Source organism: Camelus dromedarius, chromosome 4, assembly GCF_036321535.1.
Source record: "Camelus dromedarius isolate mCamDro1 chromosome 4, mCamDro1.pat, whole genome shotgun sequence".
NCBI classification, from domain to species: domain Eukaryota; kingdom Metazoa; phylum Chordata; class Mammalia; order Artiodactyla; family Camelidae; genus Camelus; species Camelus dromedarius.
Window position 1 is genome coordinate 44,937,108 of NC_087439.1, and position 25,560 is coordinate 44,962,667.

The window sequence follows — 25,560 nt, forward strand, 5'->3', positions numbered from 1 at the left end:
GTCTCAACTGAAAGGCACAGATACTTAGTCTTATAATGAATCATGAGCTCTATTCTCAGTTGCACCTACTGGATATCTATTGTTATAAACCATAGAATACATGTAGATAAATGCCATATTTTTTTATTTGTAATTGATCTTATCTTTTTCTTATTGGGGGTTTTCTTCTTTTTAGGATTTCTTGCTAAAACCTCAGAATGGTTATAAAGTAGACAGATATGGTATTATGGTTACTGTGTATTTTGAGACTAAAAAATGTTTTTGTATAATTAAACATCTTTTCATCAAAATGACCTACTTGGTATTTTATTTTTAGACTGATCAATAGTCTAAATATTCTATTTCTTAGAAACTATATTGGGTTACTTAAAAGCATAAACTTTGGAGTCAGGCAGGCCTAGGGCCAAATTCCAACTCTGCTATTAATTAATACCTAACCTATGTAACTAATACTTCAGCTCCAGTTTACATATCTTTAGGATGAGGATAATAATAATTCCTACTAAATAGGTTTACAACAGTTAAATGAGATGATGAGATTGTAAAGTTCTTAGTCCAGTGTTTGGTGTATAGTGATATCTCTAAATATATCAGTTACTCTTAAAAAAATTGTAGATTTTCTGGGGTATTCTGTATAATTCCTTTTTTATATGATAATTTTTATCCGAACCATCTGTTGACCGGTTTATTCTTTGCTTCTCTCTTGAGATTTATAATTAATGACCTTAATTAATGAAAACAGATTTGAGTAATTGTTATATCAAAAGCAGTGCACTTACTTAAAATATATCCAGATGATTTGGCACTCCAGAGCAAAATTATCTAGAGAAAATATAAATAAATGTGAAAATTGTTAACAAAAGTTACTTTTAGTCTGAAAGAATTTAATTGACCTCCAGTCAAGCAGTTTGTTTAGAATTTCAAGTACAGCATCAAGCAGCCATTTAGTTACAACATTGGCACTGATGACATTAAGCTAAAACCCTTTTAGAAGAATGATTTAAATTTTGCAAGATTTCACATTACATTAAATTTGGCCAGAATTTTCGCTAGTTCAGAGTAATCTGTATTGTACATGACCTATTATTTAATATGAGAATTATTGTAAATATTTTAAACTAGTAAGTTTGACTATGATAATCTAAAGACAATAAGAATGACTAGCCTACATTTTTTTCTATCTGATTTTATAACTTTTATAAATTAGACTGTAAGAGAATAATTGTTTCATTACTTCTCTCATTGGATTGCTCTATAATTTAATCCTGGGTACTCAAAGAATGACCCCCACAGAAAAAAAAATCACCCCCACAGGAGCACAATAGTACCATGAATATCCTTTTTAGATATTCTGCTTTCTATTCACTTAACATACTCAAATACAAACTTGCTTCTTAGGAAAAAGTGCTTAAATGGTAGTTTTAAAATATTTAATCATTGTAACTTGTTTATAGTCACCCTTTGTTTTAGCAGATTAACACTCAGTAATGTTTGTTAAATAAATACTATAGCTAGGTGTGTAAAACAGAGTATGTTTAGGGAATAATAATTTCTTCTTTTTCAGGGTAACCCAAATCTGTTTCTGGAACCATGAAAATTTTGCTGGTTTTCGACTTTGACAATACAATCATAGATGACAATAGTGACACCTGGATTGTCCAGTGTGCTCCAGAGAAAAAGCTTCCTATTGAACTACAAGACTCTTATAAAAAAGGATTTTGGACAGAATTTATGGGCAGAGTCTTTAAGTATTTGGGAGATGAAGGTGTAAGAGAAGATGAAATGAAAAGAGCAATGATATCAATGCCTTTTGCTCCAGGGATGGTGGAACTTTTAAACTTTATAAGAAAGAACAGGGATAAATTTGACTGCATCATTATTTCAGATTCAAACTCAGTCTTCATAGATTGGGTTTTAGAAGCTACCAATTTTCTTGATGTGTTTGATAAAGTATTTACAAATCCAGCAGCTTTTGATAGCAGTGGTCATCTCACTGTGGGAAATTATCATGCTCATTCTTGCAATAGGTGCCCCCAAAATCTTTGCAAAAATGTAGTTTTGGTAGAATTTGTAGATAAACAGTTAAAACAAGGAGTGAATTATACACAAATTGTTTATATAGGTGATGGCGGAAATGATGTCTGTCCAGTAACCTTTTTAAAGAAGAATGATGTTGCCATGCCACGGAAAGGATTTACTTTACAGAAAACTCTTTCTAGAATGTCTCAAAATCTTGAGCCTATGGAATCTTCTGTTGTAGTTTGGTCTTCAGGTGTTGAAATAATTTCTCACTTACAAATCCTAATAAAGGAGTAATCTGCCAACAACTGAAATGTGTATCAGTTAAGATTAGGTACAGCAGCATAAAACTAAAACTTCAAATACCAGTGGCTTAAAAAAAAATTCTCTCTTACTTAAAAGAATTCCAGAGTTAAGCATCTCAAAGCTCCTGTGTTGCTCTACCAACCTCAGCACTTGGCTTCCAACTCACTATCCAACATTGATGCTCAAGCTCCATCCCTCACATCAGCATTCTGGCCAGCAAGAAGGACAGTGCGTGAGAAGGTTACACCCTCATTTAAATTTTACTGGCCAAAACTTAGTCACAGTGCTCTTACCTAACTGCAAGGAAGGATGAAAAATACAGCTTTTATTCCTGATGGTCGTGCACCTGGGAAAAACTGGAAAAAAGAGGAGTACAAAATTGAGGTAAGTACAGCTAGTGGTCTCTACCAAAGGTGGTTATTAGGTAGATTATATTTTAAAATTTATTCCCAGAGAGAATAGTCATCTGTTTTATTTTCTTAGATATTTATTTCCAAAGCATGTCTAATAATTACAGATCTTAAAAATAAGCTTAATGCTTAATTCACATAAAATTTTTGTCAGTGAAGTCTTGAGTGTTGCAATATATGATTTGTAGGAACACTCAACATTTAAGAGACTGTTTCATATAGGGATATTAGCAAAATATCAACTGACCTAGAAAGCTTTATAATACCATGCTAATTTCTAGGCTCAGATGTTTTAGGCATAAGTATCCATTATGTAATAATATTAGTATTTTCTTTTCCACTATTGAAACTCCAGAAATAGAAATGTTCCATGTAATTTTATGGGAAAATATTGGTACTTTCTAATTTATTTTTTTGTGGTTGAAAAGGTAAATCTTTGTTTTGCTTTAAATTAATAGTTAGATTATGTTGAAACACATTTACTGTTAAAGATTATAATTTCTCTACATGTTGAAGCTAGTAACAAATATAAAAGTAAAAAAATAATAATAATAAGGCTTTCATTTATAGCATTTGTAGACCAAGTAATTTGGACCAGATCTTCTACAGAGTGCATCTAGAAAAGCTGATAGCTGAACAAGAATTTTAAAACATCTGCTTAAAAACATGAAAGAGCTGACAGTGATAAACAATAGCTCAGGAAGCACAGAAACCTAGGTAGGTCAGCTGCTCATCCCTGAAAGTGCTGGCCAATTCTGTAAGTGGTGCCTGAGATACCGAGTGACTATCTTGGCAATCTTACGGGACCAGGGGGACGAGGTATTGGAGTATGAGGCCTGCAGTGATAAACCTTCCCCTTACTTTGAATAAGGATCTCAAAATGCTGCCCATCAAGAGTAAGAATGATTCAGAAGTAAATAGGCCTTCAGAGGAATATCAGCTCGCCTTTAAATACTTTCAATCCCTGAAATTGGACTGAAGTTTTCTAAGATTTTTAGAGCTCTTAGGTGCTTGGTAGAAGCAAATCAGAATTCTCTCATGGGGAAGTTAACATCCTAAGTATGGTAAGCAGACCCTAAGTTAAACCCCTGTGATCCTGTAAGTTGGTATTCCTTGCGTGTGTGTGGAGGAAATGATCTATGACTTGCTTCTAATTAATGCAATATCACAGAGATGATGGGATGCATGTGATTATGTGTATCTAATTATATTACATCAGGTTTTAATGCCCATCTTGTTAAGAAGCTCTCTCCCTTGTTGATTTTGAAGAGGCCAGCTGCCATGTTGTAAACTGGTACATGGCAAGCAATTGAGGGTAGCCTCTAGCCAGTGGGAAGAAGTAGGTCCTTGGTCCAGCAGTCTGCAGGAAACTGAATGCTATAACCAGTGAGTTTGAAAGTGGATCCTTCCATTGTGGAGCCTCACCTGAGATCATAGCTCAGGCTAACATCTTGATTTAGCCTTGTGAGACCCTGAAGCAGGTCCTTTGAGCTGTGCTTGGACTCCTGTACCAACAGAACCTATGAGATAATAAATGTGGGTCATTTGAAGATGATGTTTTTGGTAATACTGTTTGCAGCAATAGAAAATGAATGCAACAGTCCTCAAAATAAATCTATAAACAGTATTGTAAGTACATTGTAGGGCACACAATAAAAAGAGACACACCAAGGAACATAAATGAACACCATCAGGAACTTCATTTAAACAGATCTTGCATACAAACTACTATATATAAAATAGATTTTTAAAACCAAGGTTTTATGTGTAGCACAGGAAACTTTATTCAGTAGCTTGTAGCTTGTCATAACCTATAATGAAAAATATATGTATGTATAACTGAATCACTAGGCTGTACACCAGAAACTAACACAACATTGTAAGTCAACTAAACTTCAATTAAGAAATAAATAAATAAACAAACCTGTAGGACCTTCAGGTATTGGAGTTTTCAGACAAACTAAACTTTGGCAAAGAATTGAGAATTATATAAACAGTATGGATGTGCTAGAATTGAAAATTACTGTGACTGGAATTAGAATCTTGATGGATGGATTTGACAATAGAACAGGCACAGCTAAGAGAGTGAGTGCATAAACACAAGTTAGAAGACAATATCCGGAATAATACAGTGACAGAGCAATGATAGTACAGAAGAGAAATTAAGACATAGGAGGCACAGCAAGATCTGACATAGGAAGTTGGTGTCCCACAAAGAGAGGAGAAAAAAAATTGAAGCAAGGAATCTTTTAAGAAATAATGACTGAGAACAGTACAAAATTGATAAACGGCATCAAACCACAGGTTTAGGAACCCCAAACAGGAAAATAAAAAGATGTAAAACTGCCAATAACCAAAGATGAAAAAAGCATAAACCTGCCAGAGGAAAAAAAATGACATTGAAAGGAGCAACAATCAAACTAACGGCTGGTATTATTTTTTTTCATATATGTTTGATAAAATTCAGCAGTGAAGCCATCTAGGCCTGGAGTTTTCCTTTGAAGATTTTAACTACTAATTCAGTTTCTTTAATAGATTATGGATTCAGGTTGTATAGTTTTTCTTGAGTAAGCTTTGGTAGTTTGTGACTATTTATTGGTGCATAGTAAATTTCCTCTGAATTTAACAGCTTAAAACTAAGCATTAATTATCTCACAGTTTCTATGGATCAGGAATACAGGAGCACTTAACTGGATTGTTCTGGCTCAGGGTCTCTAATGGTCAAGATGTCAGCTAGGGCTGTAGTCATATGAAAACTTGACTAGAGCTGAAAGATCTGCTTGCAAGGTGGTTCACTCACATGGCTTTTGGCAAGTGGCTTTGGTTTCTCAACAACTGTTTTCAGCAATTCTCAGTTTATTGCTGATTGTTGGCGGGAAGCCTCAATTTTCACCACATGGGCGTGTCCAAAGAGTTGCTTGAATGTCCTTAAAGACATGGTTTCCTGCCAACTGAATGATCTGAGAGAGAGGGCAAAGAGGAAACCACCATGCCTTTGTGACCTAGTCTCAGAAATCAGACACCATCAATTCTACTGTATTTGGTTTGTTAAAACATAATGCTAAGTCAAGTCCACACTCAAAGGGAGAGGAACTGGACTCTACCTTTGAAAGTGGAGTTAAATAATATTGGACATAGTTTTAAATGACCATAGCATCTCTCAAGGACTTTGTCCATTTCATGTAAGTTGTGCAATTTATAGGCATATAGTTTTACATAATGTTTCCTTATTAATTCTTTAATTTGACTGTGAACACATGAATACCTACTATCTAGATTTTACCATTAACATTTTACTGTCTGTTTTATTACATATCTGTCTGTCCTTCTATCTATCCGTCTTTTTTTTCCCTTTGCCTTTTTAACATAAGCATTGTTCTTTCACTTTCCTTCTTTGTTCCCCAGTGTATAAAAACCAGTGCTTCTCTGGCTTTAACTGGAACTCAAATATCTTACAGCTCCATGTGAACTCTGGGAATTGTTTATGGTTCCTGGGGTCACTTTTTGCCCATACTTTGGTGTTTTCACCCTATGCATGTGTGGCTTACTATCTAATCACAGACTCAAGGGGAACTCCCCTCTTACAGATTTCTGGAGCTCTCTCCATTTAGCTCCTTCCTGTCTGGTACTCTGCCCTACGAATTGCAGCCAGTTCTGCCTCCTCAAACTTATCTCCATCTGTTCAATTCAGTGAGACTACCATGCTCTGCTTGGGATTCCACCTGCTGTACCTCAGGCTGAAAGTGTCTCCAGGCAGAAATACAGGCAATTATCAGGCTCACTTCATTTGTTTCCCTTCTCTCATGGATCGCAGTCCTGCACTGCCTGTTGTCCAATGCTTGGAAACTGTTATTTTATATATTTTGCCCAGTTTCTTATTATTTACAGTGGGAGGATTAGTCTGATCCCAATTCCTCCAGAAGCAGAAGTCGTAATATCTCAATTTTAATTTCTAATGCAACATGGTAATAAAAAGCTCTGCTCTAGGTTAGAAAGACCTGAACTTGAGTTCTAGGCCTGCGTTGGGTAAATTACTAGTCTCTCAACACCTCAATTTTCTTCTCTATTAAATGGAGATAATAATAGTTCCTTCCTCCCCTAACATTGTTGTGAAGGTTTACTGAATTAGACATTCTATTAGTTTATTGTGGCTGTTGTAACAAATTAACACAACCTGGGTGGCTTAAAACAGAAATATTTTCTCTCTCAGTTCTGGAGACCAAAGATCCAAAACAGTTTCACTAGGCTGAAATCAAGGTATCAGCAGGGCCACCCTCCATTAAAGACTCTAGGGGAGAATCTGTTCTTTGTCTCTTCTAGCTTCTGGTGGCTGCCAGTATTCTTTGGCTAGTGGCTGCATCATCCCAATCTCTGCCTTTGTGGTCACATTGCTTTCTTCTTTTCTGTCTATATCAAATATCTCTCTGCCCCTTTCTTACAGGGACATTTGTCATTGCATTTAGGGCCTATCCGGATAATCCAGGACCATCTCCCCATCTCAAGATCCTTAACTTACATCTACAAAGACCTGTTTTCCTTATAAGGTGACATTCATGGGTTCCAGGGATTAGGCACCAACCAGTCAGAACAGAAGCACCAAACAGAAGAATGGATGCTGGCCACAAACATAACAGTGCCTGTGGCTGAATAGGAGCCCTTCTCAGTCCTGTATACCAGCACCTCACACACATACTGCACACTCAGTGTTAGATCACTGAAGTCCAGGTTTAAATTAGTTCTGTTTCCTCTTTTTAAATGTCTGGACATGTCCTTTGCTTATTCATCTGTAGGGTCTTGTGTTCTGCTTATCTATTTTTCTGAGTACTTCATACATGGAAGATACTAATATTGCCATATTTGTGACAAATATTGTTTGTTTTATGTTAATCTTTTCTAAATCTTATGCTTGATTATTTCTAGATAATCTAGACTCAGTCTTCATTTTAAAATATAAACATCTAAATTAAACATGTGATTTATTATCTCATTAGATTGTTAGATTTAACGAAACAAATATATTGATATAAATTAACTAGGCTTTTTAAAATGTAAGACTCTTGTTCTCTAAAATTTTCCCTTTGAAAACAAAAGAATCTCTGTTTCCCTCAAAGATAAGCAAAGTCTTCATGGCCAGCTTTACTATGCTGAAAGGTGAACTTACCAAATAGAGATGGTAGAGTTAAAAATGTAAATTGAAAAAGGCTACTGAAGTCATAATAGGATAGAGAAGTAGAGGAACCTCCTGTTCTTCACTGGATAGCCATGGTAGACTGAATTCTAAAATGGTCCCTGAGATTCCCCACTCCCTGGTGTACATGCCAAGCATAATCCCCAGTATGTGAATTTGATGTATTTTACTACCATGATTAGGTTATGTTTTATGGCACAATTGACTTTAAACTAGAGATTGTCCAGGTGGACCTGACCCAAACACATGAGCCCTTTAAAAGCAGAGACTTTTCCTGGCTGGTAGCGGAAAAGGAAGTCAGTGATTTGAAGTGCAAGAAAGATTCAACATACCATGGCTGGTTTAAAGCTGGAGGAAGGGACATAGTAATGAATGCGGACAGCCTCTAGAGCTGAGAGCAGCCCCTGGCTGACAGCCAGCAAACAAACAGGGACCGCAATCCTAACATTAACTGCAAAGAAATGAATTCTACCACCAGGCATGTGAGCTTGGAAGAGGATTCTGAGCCCCAGATGAGAAACACAGCCCAGGTTGGCACCTTGATTTCAGCCTGGTGAGAGCCTGAGCAGAGAACCCAGTCACACCATGCCTAGACTTCTGACCTGCAGATACTGTGACATATCTTTGTGTTGTTTTAAACTGCTAAATTGTAGTGACTTGTTACATAGCAGTAAAAAACTAATACAATAGCTAATCCCATCTCTTAAGGAATAGTAGTCTGATTTTCATATGCACACCTTTTTTGTAAGTAGGTGTTTGGCAATTCATACTATAAAGTAACAAATCATTCTTTATTCTTCTGACTAGACACAGAACATTGTGATGTATGAAGAGGAGCTCATGAAAATGTCCCTGCCTGTGAGAGTTTTAGGGGTGACTTAAGTTCTCTGCTAATCTATTTTCTAACTTTTTATAACTGTACTTTAAAAAAAATGTTAAAGAAATCAAGACCTCCTGGGAGATAGAGCACACCCAGTATCACCTACCAGTGAATGGCCAGGGCTGCGCTGCTCAGACAGAACTGACTGCACGTAATTTCTGAGGCCCGGAACACAGTACAAATGCAGCACTTCTTGTTCAAAGATTATTAAGAATTTCAAGACAGCAGAGCATTTAACCAATGCTCTTCTGACTGCACAGATAACCATGAAGCCAGATGTGTGCCCATACCTTCTCCAGCAACTTCCAGATAAAAGCTTTGCCAAGGGCTGCTTACTGTCCAAAGGCCCAATACTTCTTCACTGCTTGGGTGACGTTTACAAACTGATTGACCATAATGTCACCATATACCAAATCCTTTCATAATTTTCTCAAAGTGTGTTTGTATATGTGTGTGTGTGTGTGTGTGTGTCTGTGTATATATGCATATAGATGTATACATATATATATATGTGCTCTTTGACACAGATGGATTATTCTTATAATTGTTATATTGCTTTTGTCACTTAAAATTATAGCATAAGAATTGACCTATATTAATAAATATTCTTTAAATTTAAAATTTTTGATTTAAATTCACTTTTTTTGCACTTTAAATGGAATGAAGTGTAAATAAAATTAAGGAAGAATTGAGAGGGAGGAAGAGAGGGAAGAAAGAAAGATCTCTGTCCTTTAAAGAACTCAGGAAGTAAAACAAGAGGACAGTATTGAAGTGTGACGTGATTGCTGTGTTAGGAAGGTGTAAGCATTACTACATGCATAATGTAAGTAAGTATAAACTTGTTTTACCTGAAAAATCTTTCAAAATAGAAATATTATTCCAATTTTCTATATGAGAAAACAAGCTTGGTGAGGTCACAGAACTAAGTAATAAAAGAATTCTTCAAAACTAGGTAATGTTTAGTCAAGAGATCTGAATTCTAGTCTTAGCTCTAACTGCTAATTAGCTATATGACTTTGGTGAATTACTTTGCTTCTTGGAGTTCATTTTATTTTCTGTAAAATGACCAGACTGAGTTTTATCCCTAAGTACCTTCCAGTTCTAAAATTCTGTAATTCTGCTACCATTATGAATTTGAGTGCTCTGTAGGTTTAGCTACAAGGCAATTTTTTAGTCTATCCTCTGAATAAAATTAACTCACCCTATTTTAAGGCCATCAGAAGGAGGTTTTTATTTTATCACAGAACCATTTTGGGGTCGGCCTTGCTGATTTTCAGCATATTAATAGGTCACAGGTTTGAACTCTTCATGTTGCTTAGTTTTCTTGTCTTTAGGCTAGATAACTATGATTTCTTTATCTGATCCCTAGAAATGAATTTTTATTTTCATGACTCTCCTCTGACCTACTCACAGTCCTCTTTGACCTTCAAGATTGTCCCTGAACAGTACTATATTCAAGGAACAAGTCACTGATTATCTCATTTTGCTCTATTAAGCATTGTCTTTCTTCTCTCTTCCTTTTTTCCTCAATGTATTGTAAAGCAGTGCTTCTTGGGATCATGTTAAAATGCAAAATGTTTTTCATAGGTTTGGGGTGGGACTTGAGATTCTCCTTTTCTAACACAGAGATAAAATATGTCAAATACTTAGATGCCTCTTGATTACCACACCTGCCGAGTCTAGCACCATTTCCTATAAAAACAGTAAAACCCAGAAAGCAATCTTGACTGGCTTATAGGTCAAGTCTGGGTGCCATAAAAATAATCTAAAAGTCAATTCAACCCCTAAAAGTGAGTCCAACCTGTCCACTCTAAAGGAGCAGCCAAGCATCATGATGTGCAGGCTTATCTGCCACAGGATAGCCTACCCCAGCTCCTACGCACTTGATCACCAAAGAGGAATTACTAGACACAGAAATAAACTGCTAGAGTGGGACCTGGCATAGCAAATGACTTATTGTAGGCTTTCTTGACTTCCGGCACTATAGGCATTTTGGGCTGTATAATTTCTTTCTGGGGGTCAGGGGCAGGAGTGGGTGTTTCCTATGCATTATCGGATATTTAGCAGCATCCCTGACTTCTACTCACTGGATGCCAGTGCCACTCCTCCCTGCAAGTTGTGACAACCAAGAACATCTCTAGACATTACCAAATGTCTCCTGGGAAATAAAATAATCCCTTTTTGAGAATGACTTACTTAATGCTTAAAAGTCCATATCTTTTATTTGTGGATCAAGTGAAGATATAGCAATTGTACATAAGGAATACTGCTACTCTTAAAGCCACAGATCCAGAATATTTCCCCCCGTGTAGTAATCTCCATATCACCAAGCCTTGTCACACCATAACAATCACCAGCTGAGTGTTTAATAAATATTTTTGATGTCCAGCTCAGTCACCTCCTTCATGTATTAGTACATATTAGGCTTTTTTTTCCTGTCCAAGTATTACATGTACCGTGGCATAAATCTATTAGTTTAAATCTGCTTTTGTAGTGCAAGTGTATTCTTTTAATAGTACAGGTTATAATTACATCTTTGTTCTACTTTTGAAAAATGTTCCCTCTGATACACATTACTTTTACAGCATTTAAATTTTTTAGCTTCTGTTTTATACTAGCCCTGAAGGAGAGTTAGAAATTTTCCTTTATGGTCTCAAAAGCTGCTTCCAAGGGACAGCTGATACATCAATAGGGCAACTGCAGGCAGGCACCAGACCAGGTAGAGTAGCTCTATTAATAGTGTGAGTGGGACTGGGATTTATAACCACTTCCCTACCCTTATTATCAGGTATGCTTTTCTTCATAAGATGAGAGAACGAGTGCTTTACTGACCTAATAGCCCCACAGCACATCTTCAGATGAGACCAGTTGTAGGGAATATATAAATAATTATTAATTGCCTTAAATCTTTTAGCTAACACGGTATCATTTTGTGCTGCCTGATGGGCTTCTTTTTCAGATGGACAATGTGATAGTTCTGTTGTAAACAGATTTTTCGATGTGCTCTATAAGGGCATATGCAATAATGCATTCTAAGCCAAATGCTAAATCTGTCTTATTTGTTCATGTCATACAAACTGCTGTCTGTGTGATGATGGTTCATATGGAAACAAAATATTAACAAAAGTATTTCCTAACACAAAAATTCTTAGAAACTCCCATTGTTTATGGAAGATGTTACATAGTAAAAAAAATTAGTTTGTCCTTTATATTCAAACAATAAATGTTCAGTAATATATCCAAACAACTAGTAAAAATATTTACAATTAAACTAAATACCACTTGCTGCATAGGATTTTATAATCAGTGCCAACTGGAAAACTTGCTCATTCACATTTTTTTCTGCCCCTCTAGAATCATTGTCTGCATTTTATTACATACCAAAATCTCTACTATTTTCACAGCTTGGTCCATGCAATATTTTATTATCCTCAGTTCAGTATGAGAGTATATTCTTTCAGGGATTTATTAATAACTTGGCCCTTTTCAGGTTTAAATCCAGAAAAAATACCCTATTGCACAATTTTGGAGGATAAAAATACTACAGTAAACAAATATTTTTGGGGTCTACTGTGTGCAAGAAACCAAATCAAAACAAAAGCCTGTGGAAGTAAAAGAAGTGTAGGACTATATCTTACAAAGAATGATGCCCTTCAGAGAATTTACAATGTGATTGAAGAGGTGGGACATGTACATACGTAGTTCATAATTTCCAAATATACTTCATGAAGCATCTTAGTAGTCAGCATAAACGAAATACTTAAGTTAAGGAACAACTAGATGACCATATAGTATTGTGTTTTGTACTCGGTCAATTGATTAAATGTGCTATAAGAGAAGCTTTCTGAAGGAGGTACACTGTGATCTACACTTGAAAGGATGAAAAGGATTTGGAGATATGGAAAGGACTTGACAGAGCTTCCCAGATGTAGGGAATATCATGAACCAAAGTGAGAGTAAGCAGAGCGTATTTATGAGGTAGAATGTGGCCAGCCTGATGAAGTTTAGGGTTTAAAATGGGGAGTAGGAGAATAAAGCTTTGTTACATGGAATGTGGCCAGTTTATGGACAGGTTTGAAAGCTAATCAGTGGAGTTTGAATTTTTTCCAGGTATCCCTAAGAGCAAGTAAAGGGAAGTGATGTCAAGAAAGTGGTGTTTGGGGAGGATAAAAGGTAAGGTACAGCTTAAGGGGACAGGAGAGAGACTGACACAGAAGAATCTTGCAGTAAGCCAAGTGATGACGACCTGATAAGAATTCTGTCAGAGGCAATGAAAAGGAAGGGATAGATAAACCAGATGCTTTGAATTTGAAGATGAAAAAAAGCACAAAACTTTACATCATATGCTGCAGGAGGGCAGTGTCTGTGGATTAACTCATTTATATAATTTCTTAGAGAACGGTGAGCCCTTGAGCAAGTTTTTGAAGAAAGTTCTAGAAGTCTTACTTTTAATGCACTCATGTTTTCACTTTTGCGACATTTACTGAGTATCTGTTATGTGGCAGACCCTGTTCTAGGAATACGGAAATGAACTGGAGAAATACCACGAACAAAACAGACAAAATCTCTGGTTTCGTGGAGTTTATATTCTAGGGGGAGAAATCCCACCATAAACTTAAAAATAAGCAAAATATGTAATATTATAGATGGTAATAAGTATTACAAATTAAAATAAAGCATTGAAGGGGGATAGGGAATATTGGGTGGAGTACGGAGATCCTATTAAATAGATTGTTAAATGAAGGCCTCGCTGGGAAATTGGTATTTGAGCAAAAACCCAGTGGAGGTGAGTGAGTGGGTCCTGTAGCAGTGCGGAGGGGTGAGGAAGAGCAGTGCAGGCAAAAGGAATAGCTAGTAGTAAGGCCCTGAGGCAGCGCTGTTCCTGGTGAGGGCAGAAGCAGGGATGGATGTGGGGGTGGGAGGAGGCCATTGTAAGTACTTTGGCTTTTAGTGAATGAGACAGGAAGTCACTGGAAAGTTTTCATCTCTAACTTATGTAAGAGTATCAGTCTATCTTGATTGATTTGAGCTAATGTTCTTTTATTCTTTTTCCAGCCAGAAAAATTGTTTCTTTTTTTTTTTTTATAATTGAAAAAGGTCCTAGTTTATTATCTCCTGCCTTGTATTAATTTTATCTGGAATTTAGCTTTAACCATGGCACCCAAAAATATATTCTCAGTAAATTACTATCTTTTAAATGACCCTCTTCCAAAGAGTAGTAAGCTAGTTCCTACTTTGAGAGTAAACCTATTTTTTGAACAAGTACTCCAAAAGTAACATATATCCTCACTTCCACATTGTCAGATTGATTTTGAAAACTTTCCGTTATAAGTTTAAACATTTGCCAAGGTTGTAATTTCTAAAATACTGTAAATAGTGCCTTTTTAATAAGCTTTTAAATAACTCTTTTAAATTTATGTAGTAAAAGCTAACAATTGTAATTTGAAACCTAGCATCATTCATTTAAAAATACACAAACAAGTTGTCCAATAATGGGAAATTGTTATCTTATTCTTTTTTTTCTGAGCTCATATTTACATTGGACTTCTCCCAGAGAATGTTGTCCTACTGAAAATACAGGCAGTCCTTGCATAAAAATGACTGTGCAAGATTTCCATGCAAAGTAATCTTAGTAATCAGTAGGAACAATTGTGATTGTCCTGTGACCTTTGAATTTTTTTGTCAGAACTTTAAAAACTCTTAGTGTCAGTTATAAATGTATAGGAAAACAAAAAAAAAAGTAAGGCCAATATTTACTTACTACACTGCTATTAGAAACATTGGAAATTAATGTATTATATTTCTTTTTAAAAACCTTATCCAAAGTAAACAGTTCTCAGCTTCCTTTTGTGCTATAACTTACAATATAGAGCAGTCATCTTTCTATTCCTTAGTGAATTGTCATACTGCCTTCTAAGTTTGGGATCAGCTTCCAACATTTTTCCTTTGCATTTCCAATATCGTGAAGTGTTGCCAAGAATTCCTTTAATATGAAATCTTTTGCCAGCATCACTTATACTAGGATATCTTCCTTCTGTTTGTCAACAACTATCCTCACATGAGTCACCAAGTTCGGCTGGCTGCATATCCAGCATCTCTCCACTACTGGCAGTGTCAGCGTTCCCATGGTCAGCTGTTTCTTAGAACCTCATTACATTCAACGAAAATTTCACTTTTGGCATTATCACTTTTAATTCTTTGCTACATTTTCATTTTTGTTGGCCAATGTCCTCTTTCAGTCATCTATTTTTGTAAAATACCACATAGATTTATCACTGGCAGACAGGAGGTAAGAGAACTTACAAGCTTTGCTTTCTTGTGTGAACTGAGTGACAGATGCACAGTGACCAATCACCAAGGGCTTTGAAAGAAAAGACATGTTTGGTCACTGATTATGATGCTCATCTGGTATTTATGTAGTGATTTGTGGACTGAAGAGTTAGAGGGTGAAATTTGTATTTTATGCAATTACTCACAGTTAATATAACATAGTAATTGAACTCTAGACCCTGTTTGGGGGATTGGTGTTATTTCACTAGATGGTGGTAACTGGAAATTCATGCATATTGGAAACATTCAAAGAAAGAATTGTCTGTACATTTTTATACTTGAAAATCTTTTATTAGTCACCTCTTAAGCTTCTCTGCAATAAAAATGTACATAAATTTTTAATTGTTTTATGTCCTTGATTCTTAAGTGGTAAAAAATTTCTAGGCTTATTAACATTACAATTATTATTATAATTGACCAAACAACATAAATATGTTTAAATTAAATCAAAAGTAAAAATTTATCAAAAATTCTTTCAATCTGATGAATTGGGCTATTTTATTTTCATTTAGACCAAATAACCTTGGTTGAGTATTGCTTTCTGGTCACATGAGACAGAATTTAGTATCAGTGATATTCTTGTTTATCATTTCTATAGATGTAATCCCTGAGAAAATGTGTTCCTATAGACAACTAGATGGAAATGAGAGGAATTTTATTATAGCAGTGCCATTCATTTCATGGATTCTTTCCAAGTTATTTGTCAAAAGTGCTCTTTGACTGTTGTTGAAAACAAGGGATTGGAAACCTTTTGGCTTGCAAAAGCACTTGTTAGTCAGCCATTAGAATGTTCACTTTCCTCTTTTCCAGGAAGCATACCAAAAAGGCTTTGCTAAGACACAGCAACTCCAGGGCAGCCACATATACCTCTGCAGTTTGTATACAACTCCAGAGACAGTGTTCACCTGGCACTCTACTTGGTGGAATGACCTGGCATTGTGCAGTGCACAATTTACATAGCCCTATGTGGTGGTGTTATAAATTATACCTACTATTTTTTCACTTAACACCAACTTGTTTAATCCAGTATGTTAAATGAAGTATACAAAATTCTCTCTGCACACTGGCACATTTACACACACTGATAATATCACAATTAGCATATCGAACATTTAATGACATCGCAATAGTTAGTGGAAAGATGTACTAGTAAAGTAAAAACAATAAATGAAATTGTTATTTTTAGAAACCAATTGTCTTTTGAAAAGTGCAATGTGATGTCAAAAAGCCTTGAACTCCATGCTAAGCTCAGTATCTGCCAAGAGTTGTTTATCTCTCATCTCCATGGTGGCTCTTTATTTCCCTATGACTTGGTTTCACAGATGGCACATTTGTTTTCTTGAACAGTGTCATTAATTTATTTAACTTATGAATGCTAATTATATGTTTCTGAGTGCATTGAATCTATTAGCATTTGCAATGGTCTCTTTGGTAAGAGGAACTGCTCCTCTCTTGGCAGGTTGAAGCAGTCTAATATATACTTTTGGGAGTCTTTTTTAGATATAACTGACATATAGCTGATACACAGTTTTAAACAGTAATTCACAACCAGGGAACATCAGGCAATGGAAGCAAAAGTTTAAATTGGTCTCTTCAGCAATCTGAAATAACAATATAGTGAATTCTATTATTCAAGAATCGTTTATTACATACCATTGTGATTCTAGAAGCCCCTCCTATGAGTTAGGCAGAGCCTATATTTACCATAAATCAAACTTGGCATCATAGCCACAAACAGCCACCTCCACATTTCAGTGATAACCATGGAAAGAATGCCCCATCTTCAGTCAGTCACAATCATGTCCTCGAATGACAACACCAACAATAACATCACTCTCTGTTATGAAGGACAAACTGTGATTACAGTTAACTACAGAGTTGATAATTTTTGATGAAATGTCAATAAGATACTACTTTCCAAATTGAGGTTGCAATGGAGAATTAAGTGTAAATACCCTTTCGTTATAATCGTTAACATTTATATACCTAAGCGCTTTCACTTTCATAATTTTGTTTTATCTTTACAATAACCTTATGTTAGGTTGAGAAAGTACGGATATTTTCTGTGTTTTACAGGTCAGAAAACTAAGGATCAGAGAAGTTTACTTATGCCACATGATAGATAAGTGGCAGAGAAGAATCTTAAGCCTGCAACAAAATCTCACATACTTTTATTCTCTACTAAACTGTTTACCAGATGTTGAGATACTAAACCTTTCATTTTTCTTTCTTTTTTTTAATGGAGGTACTGGGGATGGAACCTGGGACCTCATGCATGCTAAGCGTGCACTCTACACTGAGCTATATCCTCCCCCCATCTTCCTTCCATTTGGGGTCCAACATACATTCTTCTAATTGTGCAAAAGAATCACCTGATGCCCTTGATTAGAATGCAGATTCCTAGGTCTCCACCTCATAGAAGTCTGGACTGTGGTGGTGTTTGTGGGGTGCTATATAACCAGCATCCTACATAATTCAATTGAAATGGTCTGACATGTGAAATTAAAGCTACCCAAATGAGAACAAACAGATGATATTTATTCAGATCTTGCTACAGCAAGAGAGTGAGCCACTATCACTTGCCTTTGGCATAGACTCAAAGGCAGGTAGGGAAGTGGGAAAGCTTTATAAAAGTGGGAAAAGTGGGAAGGGGTTGTTGGCTTGGGAAAGCTGGAGTCCAGCTACTAGAATCAGGGGATGTTTTATGTGATTGCTTTGGGAAGCATATTTGGCATTCTCTGATTGGTCCCAAGTTGGAAGCAGGGGTAAAAGTAAGGAAGTTGGCAGTCTCTGACTGTTCTGGTCCAATTGCTGCAGAAGTTGTGGTTTGGCTTTCTGGGCTTCTTGTGTGGTTCAGAGTTCTGTTGTTATATACAGTCTGGCTGTTGTCCGTTTGTATATTCTTGTCTCTTGGACCGTATGCTGACAAACACACTGGTCCTCTGGTGGTCCTTTCATCCTGGTGTGCTTCCTCCCTCAAGGAGGCTAGACTCTAAACTCCATGAGAGCTATGGACCATCTTTCACTACACTGTTACCAGTGCCTATTCCTAGCAGTCACTCAATAAAATCTTGCAGATGAATGAATGAATGATAAATGAAAATATTTGGTACTGGATTTTGTTGGGACAAGAAAATTTAACTTTCTGGTGTCTCACGCATATGGACGTCTTTATGTGACTGGACTGGCAGACTCCAGGAAGAAAGACTTAAGGCTGCTCCTTCCAGCTACTCTGTTCTAAATACTGTAACCTGAGTCCTTGGCCTTGGCTGCTCCCAGTTTTTCTCAAACCTCCAAGTTAACCCACAGTGTACAAATTAGCCCCAGGGGCTCCCTTCTGAGTGCCCTGTAGGGGACAAGGGATGGAGTTCGTGGGAAAGCGGCAGCTACTTCTGGCATTTTGAAAACAACCTCAACCTTAGACCTTTAGGTTTGCTGCATTCTCTACCCCACCCCCTCCCTCATTCCTCCTCACCATAAGGGCCTAGGCTGGGGAGAGCGATTCATGGAGGGGAAAAGGGCAACCCCCTCCCAGCCCCTATATAAGGTCTCAATTCAGGACTCAGTTTGTCTAGAGAGAAAATGGTCAGGTGTATGTGTGTGTAGGGTAGGGTCGGGGGGACAGGTCCAAGGAGCAGGGGGAAAGCTAGGCGCGGGCGGAACCCTTGGGGAAGTCGTCCCACCTGCTGCGGGAGGAACCGCCGGGGAGGGGCCGCAGCCGCGTGCCCGCCGCCCACCCCGCCCCTGTCCGCAGCGCGGCCCTGCCACCCCGGAGTTCCCGCGAGTGGCCCCGTGCCCCAGCCGCGCGGGGGGCTGTTCGGTTGGAGGCGGGGAGCAGCCGGGGCACCAAAATAGGAGCTGCTTGTGGGCTGGAGCTGCACTAGCAGGCAGCCTCCGCCGCGCCTCTTCCAAAGATGGTCAGAGGGTCGGGAGGCTCCCCCGCCCACGCTCGCCGCTAGCCCGCGGGACCGCGCCGCGTCCCGGAGCTGCCGCCGGAGGTAGGTGCGGGGCGGGCCCGCCGCCCGAGGCTAGCTGGCGGGGAGCGAGCGGGGCCGGACTGGGGAGCACGAGGCCGCGCTGCCTCCCGAGCCCGCCCGCGGCAGAGGCTCGGAGACAATGGCCTCGCGGGCTGCGGGCCGGGCGGAGCGCGGGGCTGTCCGTGGCGCCCTCTCCACACCTGTGCGGCGTCCTGGGGCAGTGGGACGCGGGCACCCGGCCCGGCGGGCGGTGCGCGGCACCCTCGAGGCGAGTCCCCGCGCCAGGCCCCCAGGCGGGGCGGTCTCGGGGCGGGAACGCGGGCCCGGAGCCCGGGCTCCGGGCGTGCGGAAACCCCTGCAGCAGCGGGAGGAAGGGGCACGGGGATGGAGGGGCCAACGTCAGGCCGCTTTCCTTTCTGTCCTTCCTTAATAAGAAAGGCACAGGGTTTCCCTTTTACGAGATTTCTTCTGTTCTACTCTATTTCGATCATCCTTTTCCTGGCACCTCGATGCGACTTGGAAAGGAGACGGAGCTAGGGAAAAAAGTTCAATTAGGGCCGAGCCGAGACGGCCAAGGTCCTGCCTCGATTGAGATGACCCTTCGGACACTTGGTTTGCCAAGTGTGGGATCTCTCCAGGACCGCCAGCTCTGGGCGGATTGCGGAGATTGTGTGAATGGGGTAGCAAATCACTATTTCTTCTCGAAAGGAACCATATGGGGGCCTCATTTCAGTTTCTGAGCTACCCTGAATGTAAATTGACCATCATGTAAATCACGAAGTAGCCTATCCACATTTTGCATTTGTGGCTTAGTGTGCTGAACTTAGTCTAGTTTTGGAGTCCATTCGGTGCTAATCTGTTATTATGACAGGAGTATTTAGCATTGATTATCTGATGTAATATGCAAAATTGAAAATACGTTTGTTTCATGTTTATTGCAGCCATGGCTCTGAAAGGACAAGAAGATTATATTTACCTTTTCAAGGATTCAGCTCATCCAGTGGATTTTCTGGATGCATTCAGAACATTTTACTTGGATGGATTATTTACTGATATTACCCTTCAGTGTCCTTCAGGCATAATCTTCCATTGTCACCGAGTTGTTTTAGCTGCTTGCAGCAATTATTTTAAGGCAATGTTCACAGCTGACATGAAAGAAAAATTTAAAAATAAAATAAAAATCTCTGGCATCCACCATGATATTTTGGAAGGCCTTGTAAATTATGCATACACTTCCCAAATTGAAATAACTAAAAGAAATGTTCAAAGCCTGCTTGAAGCAGCAGATCTGCTACAGTTCCTTTCAGTAAAGAAAGCTTGTGAGCAGTTTTTGGTAAGGCATCTGGATATTGATAATTGTATTGGAATGCACTCTTTTGCAGAATTTCATGTGTGTCCAGAACTAGAGAAGGAATCTCGAAGAATTCTGTGCTCAAGGTTTAAGGAAGTGTGGCAACAAGAAGAATTTCTGGAAATCAGTCTTGAAAAATTTCTCTTTATCTTGTCCAGAAAGAATCTCAGTGTTTGGAAAGAGGAAGCTATTATAGAGCCAGTTATTAAGTGGACTGCTCACGATGTAGAAAATCGAATTGAATGCCTATATAATCTACTAAGCTATGTCAACATAGATATAGATCCAATGTATTTAAAAACAGCCTTAGGTCTTCAAAGAAGCTGCCTATTAACAGAAAATAAGATACGATCTCTAATATACAATGCTTTGAATCCCATGCATAAAGAGATTTCCCAGAGGTCCACAGCTACGATGTATATCATTGGAGGCTATTACTGGCATCCTTTATCAGAGGTTCACATATGGGATCCTTTGACAAATGTTTGGATCCAAGGAGCAGAAATACCGGATTATACTAGGGAGAGCTATGGGGTTACATGTTTGGGACCCAACATTTATGTAACTGGGGGTTACAGGACAGATAACATAGAGGCTCTTGACACAGTGTGGATATATAACAGTGAAAGTGATGAATGGACAGAAGGTTTGCCAATGCTCAATGCCAGGTACTACCACTGCGCAGTCACCTTGGGTGGCTGTGTCTATGCTTTAGGTGGTTACAGGAAAGGGGCTCCAGCAGAAGAGGCCGAGTTCTATGATCCATTAAAGGAGAAGTGGATTCCTATTGCAAATATGATTAAAGGTAAGTGCAGGTTATGTCTATTCTATATTTTTCAGATGTTTGAGGTTAGGCCAAGGATCTCACTTCTCTTGCAAATAACTTTAAAAAAGGAATTATCACTTTGGAATGCTACCTAGGAACTACAGTGGACTACACAAATAATGTACAGAATGTTCTAAGTAAAAATACAGTATAGCAGTCTCCAACTTGATTGAGTTATGTGATTAGTGTAAGCTGCTCAGGCTAGCAGAGAAATATTATTGCTCTAAGAAAACAGTATAATTCATTCTACTTACTCTACAACCTGTTTTGAATCTACATCTTGCTTTGAGTCCTAAGAATTTATATTTAAATCAAAGGCTAAATGAAGAGAGAAAGCTGGGTAGCTTTATTCATGTAATTTTTCTTTTTTGGCTTACTCTTGAAATTGAACCTTTTTGATTCTGCTTTTATACATTCAGCTTTTTTATCCTCTCACCATCTGATCATCTCTTTTAAAAGGTCTTTCAGTAAAACCTTGAAAGGTTTGGTCTCTGTAGGGTGTAACAAATTACATTTTCTCAAAAACTAGAGATACACAGCCTCTGCTCTTTGTGATTCGAGTCTTGTCTCGGGTAAAGGAGAGGGGGAGAACCCCTCTCCCCATGTAGCCCACACAGGCACACACATGGTTGGATCTCAGTATTTATCTGATAAACACTATTTTCTGTGGGATTTGGTACCAGGTTAGCCTTGCTCTCCTTCCCTCCAACTGGAAAAAAAGTTAAACTGGAATCTCATTTATTTTACATTTATTCATTGGTGTTGGGGAGTTGCACACAAACAACTGGTAGGTTGTTACCAAATTTGTGTCATTTTATCCCAAATGTTTCTTCCCAGGCCTTTCTGTTTCTTTTTAAATGCTAGTGAGGGTGTGGGAATCTGACCTGGTCTGGGAATCTGACCCGGTGTGATCCTTGGAGGAGAACAGGAAGCCTGAGAGGCAGCATGGTCTTGTGATCAGGCACACTGCTGCTTCTGAAGCCAAACTTCTGGGTCCAAATCCCCATTCTCCACTTACTTGCTGGTGAGCTTAGGCATGTGGTTTGATCTTCCTGTGCCCTAGTTTTGCCGGCTGTGCAATGGGGATGACAATATTACATAGCTTAGAGTCCTGGGAGCAATATTAAATGAATTTATGCATGTGAAGCGCTTAGAACAGTGCCTGGCACAGAGTAAGCACTCAGTAAGTGTTAGGCATTATGGTCATGAACGTCCTTAAAGAAGAACATGTCAGCTTTGGTAGGGCACAAGTGTCTTTCATATTCTATTATGACCTCTCTCCTGCATGCCCGAAGCTTCAGCAGTAGTCGGTAGGGTGGGAGAAAGTGGCTTAGCGCCCGGTGCTATTTCTGCTGTGGTTTTTGACTCTCCCTTAGCTCAGTCCCCTACTAATTAATTCCCGGTCCCTTCCCCAGGGTGGCTCTGAATGTCCTGACTCCTTTCCTACAAAGGAAACAAGGAAAGTTCAAATATTTCAGTAGCTATTGTAAACCTGGATGTATTTCTGCCTCTGTTTCTTAATGATAAGATCACAGTTTCAGTGGTTTTATAGTTTAGAGTATGTTTCTTTGAGGACTGAAATCCACATGTGTTCTTGTCTTAGCCTTGAATGGAAGGGAAGACCCTCGTATGCTGAAGTCCTTCCCCATCTCCCAGCTGTGTCTGAAACTCCAGAGTTTTATTCTTTTAACTTGATGTTTTGATTCCTGATTGTATCTGATCATCCCAGGAAAGGGTAACACTTTTGTCAGTTGTGTGCATTTTGGGCTAGTGCTGGTTCTGATGGGTGGTCTCATGCTGAACTTTGTTTCCCATTTTTCTGTAGAAACAATAACACTGTGTTCTCCAATTTGTTTTATTTTGTAGTTATGAAGTGAACTAGCAACTTTCCCTGGTAATGAGCACCTAAATTGGGTAGAGTCAAACTTCAAATTCATTTCCTTTTTTAGTTTAGGGATATACAGAGAAGAAATAAATACTTGGCTGGGAACTCCTAACTCCCCCTCCACCCATCATAACTGCCCTGCTAATGAGCCTACTTTTTGTTTTGGAGTAGAGATGCCCTGGGAAATTAAACTGCACCTGGCAGGTAATGGTGCTAAGTAAAAAGATAGTTGAAAGATTGAACTGGCATTTTCAACTAAAATGAGCCTCCTCATCTTTCTTCCTCGCTGCTTCTTTCCCTGCTAAACCCATTTCCTTCCTATTTTTCTATGGTATCAGTGTTTTACAGTTTTCCAAGCTCAGGACCCCAGAATAAGTCTTCTTTGTCTTTGATGCAGTCGGTCATCAAGGCCTGTTTCTCCTGTGTCTCTTGCCTCCGTGCCCCCCGTGCCCTTCCCTCTGGACCCGAGGGCCCTTGTAAATCAGGCCCTCGGTACTTCCACCTGGGCCAGGACCTAGCTCTTTCCTACTCTTGGCCTTCTACTTCTGTAGTCCCTCCCTTCCTCTCATGAAAATCCTTAAACGTCCTGCTGAATTAAGTCCACATTTCTTAGTTGGGCATCAGGATCCTTTGCCACGTGGCTTCAATTTGCCACGTCAGCTTTCGTTCCCACACAACAGCCTCAGGTGTGCCACCTGCCCTGCCTGTGCACCGGCGTCAAACTGGGCTACTTGGCAGTGCCCAGTAAGCCTTAGTGCTTGCCTTTCCCTCTGCATAGGAGGCTCCCCTCTCCTCTACCTGCCAAAGGGCTGCCTTTGCCCAGGTCAAATTCTCCCACCTTCTGCCGTGATTCCCCTAGTCAAAGCAATGTCTCCTGGCTCTGTGTTCACAGGAGGTCTGTACCCTGTGTTCTCATTATTTGTGTAAATGTCTCACCCTCTTTTAAAAAAAGTGCAGGGAGCCTTTTTATTCTATTCTTCTATCCTTCATAGCACCTGGCACAATGCCTTGCAGCTGTTATCAATAATAACAGAAGCAATAATAAATTTAGCCCAATACTCATTACACAACAGAATGAAAGACCAATCTGAAGATGTGATTTTAATTAACACACAGGCGTGGGAAATGCTACTGCCTGTGTCTTACATGAAGTTATCTACGTCATTGGTGGCCACTGCGGATACAGAGGAAGCTGCACCTATGACAAGGTCCAGAGCTACAATTCAGATATCAACGAATGGAGCCTCATCACCTCCAGTCCACATCCAGGTAACAAGATACTGTCTCAAATAGTACATGTTGTGATGCGGCATATCTGCATAAGAGATGGCTAAAAATGGGCTGGAAGTAGAAAGTGCTCAATTTATAGTAGACTACACATGTAGGCTCAAAATATTAAAATGTCCACCTAACAGTAGTCACAATTAGCTTATTCCAATTAAGTAATGTCTACAGATGCTTTCCTTGATGTCTTTACGTGACACGTATTTTGAGCCTGTGTGGTTAAAAGTGTTAGTTTCTTCTTAAATCTTTTTTACTTAGATTCTTTTTGTGCGTGTTTCTTATTTCTTTGTTTTGTGCTTTCTTTCATTTACTACATGCATTATATAAAACAATTTTTATCAACAGTTAAAAAAACAGTCTATCAAATAGTTGGGAAGTATACATGTTGATTCAGTTCAGCAGGAGATGATTTCTTTCAGGAACATGTTCTTTCTGGGTTTCAATAACTATTAAGCACTTACTCCTATGATGTGCAGGGCTGGATGTTGGCCTTAATTTCAGTCATCAAGGGATCATGTTGTCTGCCCACAAGGAATGACCTGCCTTCTGTGGTGTCCTTTGTTCTTTGACTTGTCTCTTTGTGGAGAGCTCAGGGGGAAGCATAAGTCTGTTACAGGTATGCCGTATGGTTAAGATTTGTTCATTAGGAAAGATCCAGGTCAGTGTATCGCCCGCCATACTACTTTGAATCATTTCCCATATAGCATCAGGCTTCTATGTGAGTTTCTGGAGAGCATAATTGAAATTCACAAGCTTGAACCATCTGAGAGTAATAGTAATAACTAACCTTCCTGAGCACTCTCCACGGGTCTGGAACTGATTAAGCACTTTGCATGTAATATTACCTTAAATCTAACTACAACCCTGCGCGTAAGTATCGTTTATCCGTGTTTTACATATTTGAAAATGGAGGCTTAGAAAGGGTAAGTAACTTTGCCAGAGTCTCACAGTTTGGGAGTGGTGGATCAGGATTCAAAGGTAGGCAGTTTGGTTGCGTTAACCTGTGCTATAACCAGTAAGCAGTTTGCCTCTCTTTAAGGGTGTAGGCTCTCCTACTTTTGACCAGTGCAGCTAGTTCCATCATGCGTCATATATGTCATCTCA

General features: G+C 38.8%; 2 protein-coding genes across 3 annotated transcripts in view; both read left to right on the forward strand.

The window, feature by feature from the left end:
- The first annotated feature begins 1,590 nt into the window (after nt 1–1,590).
- PHOSPHO2 (phosphatase, orphan 2) lies at nt 1,591–2,327 on the forward strand. The gene has a single exon (XM_010982492.3). It carries the CDS (start codon nt 1,591–1,593, stop codon nt 2,314–2,316), a length of 726 nt encoding a protein of 241 aa, XP_010980794.3. The 3' UTR covers nt 2,317–2,327.
- Nucleotides 2,328–2,453: 126 nt separating this feature from the next.
- The window catches only part of KLHL23 (kelch like family member 23), a 32,650-nt gene continuing 9,543 nt past the window's right edge, over nt 2,454–25,560 (forward strand). Inside the window, exons 1-3 of one of the 2 annotated variants that reach the window (XM_064484894.1) lie at nt 2,454–2,709; nt 20,052–21,266; nt 24,289–24,441. In XM_064484894.1, coding sequence (XP_064340964.1) covers nt 20,054–21,266; nt 24,289–24,441 — 1,366 coding nt within the window. In that variant the 5' untranslated portion in view covers nt 2,454–2,709; nt 20,052–20,053. Of the gene's footprint in view, nt 2,710–17,252; nt 19,132–20,051; nt 21,267–24,288; nt 24,442–25,560 lie in introns of those variants that run through there. The other variant, XM_031451609.2, reaches the window with a different exon arrangement.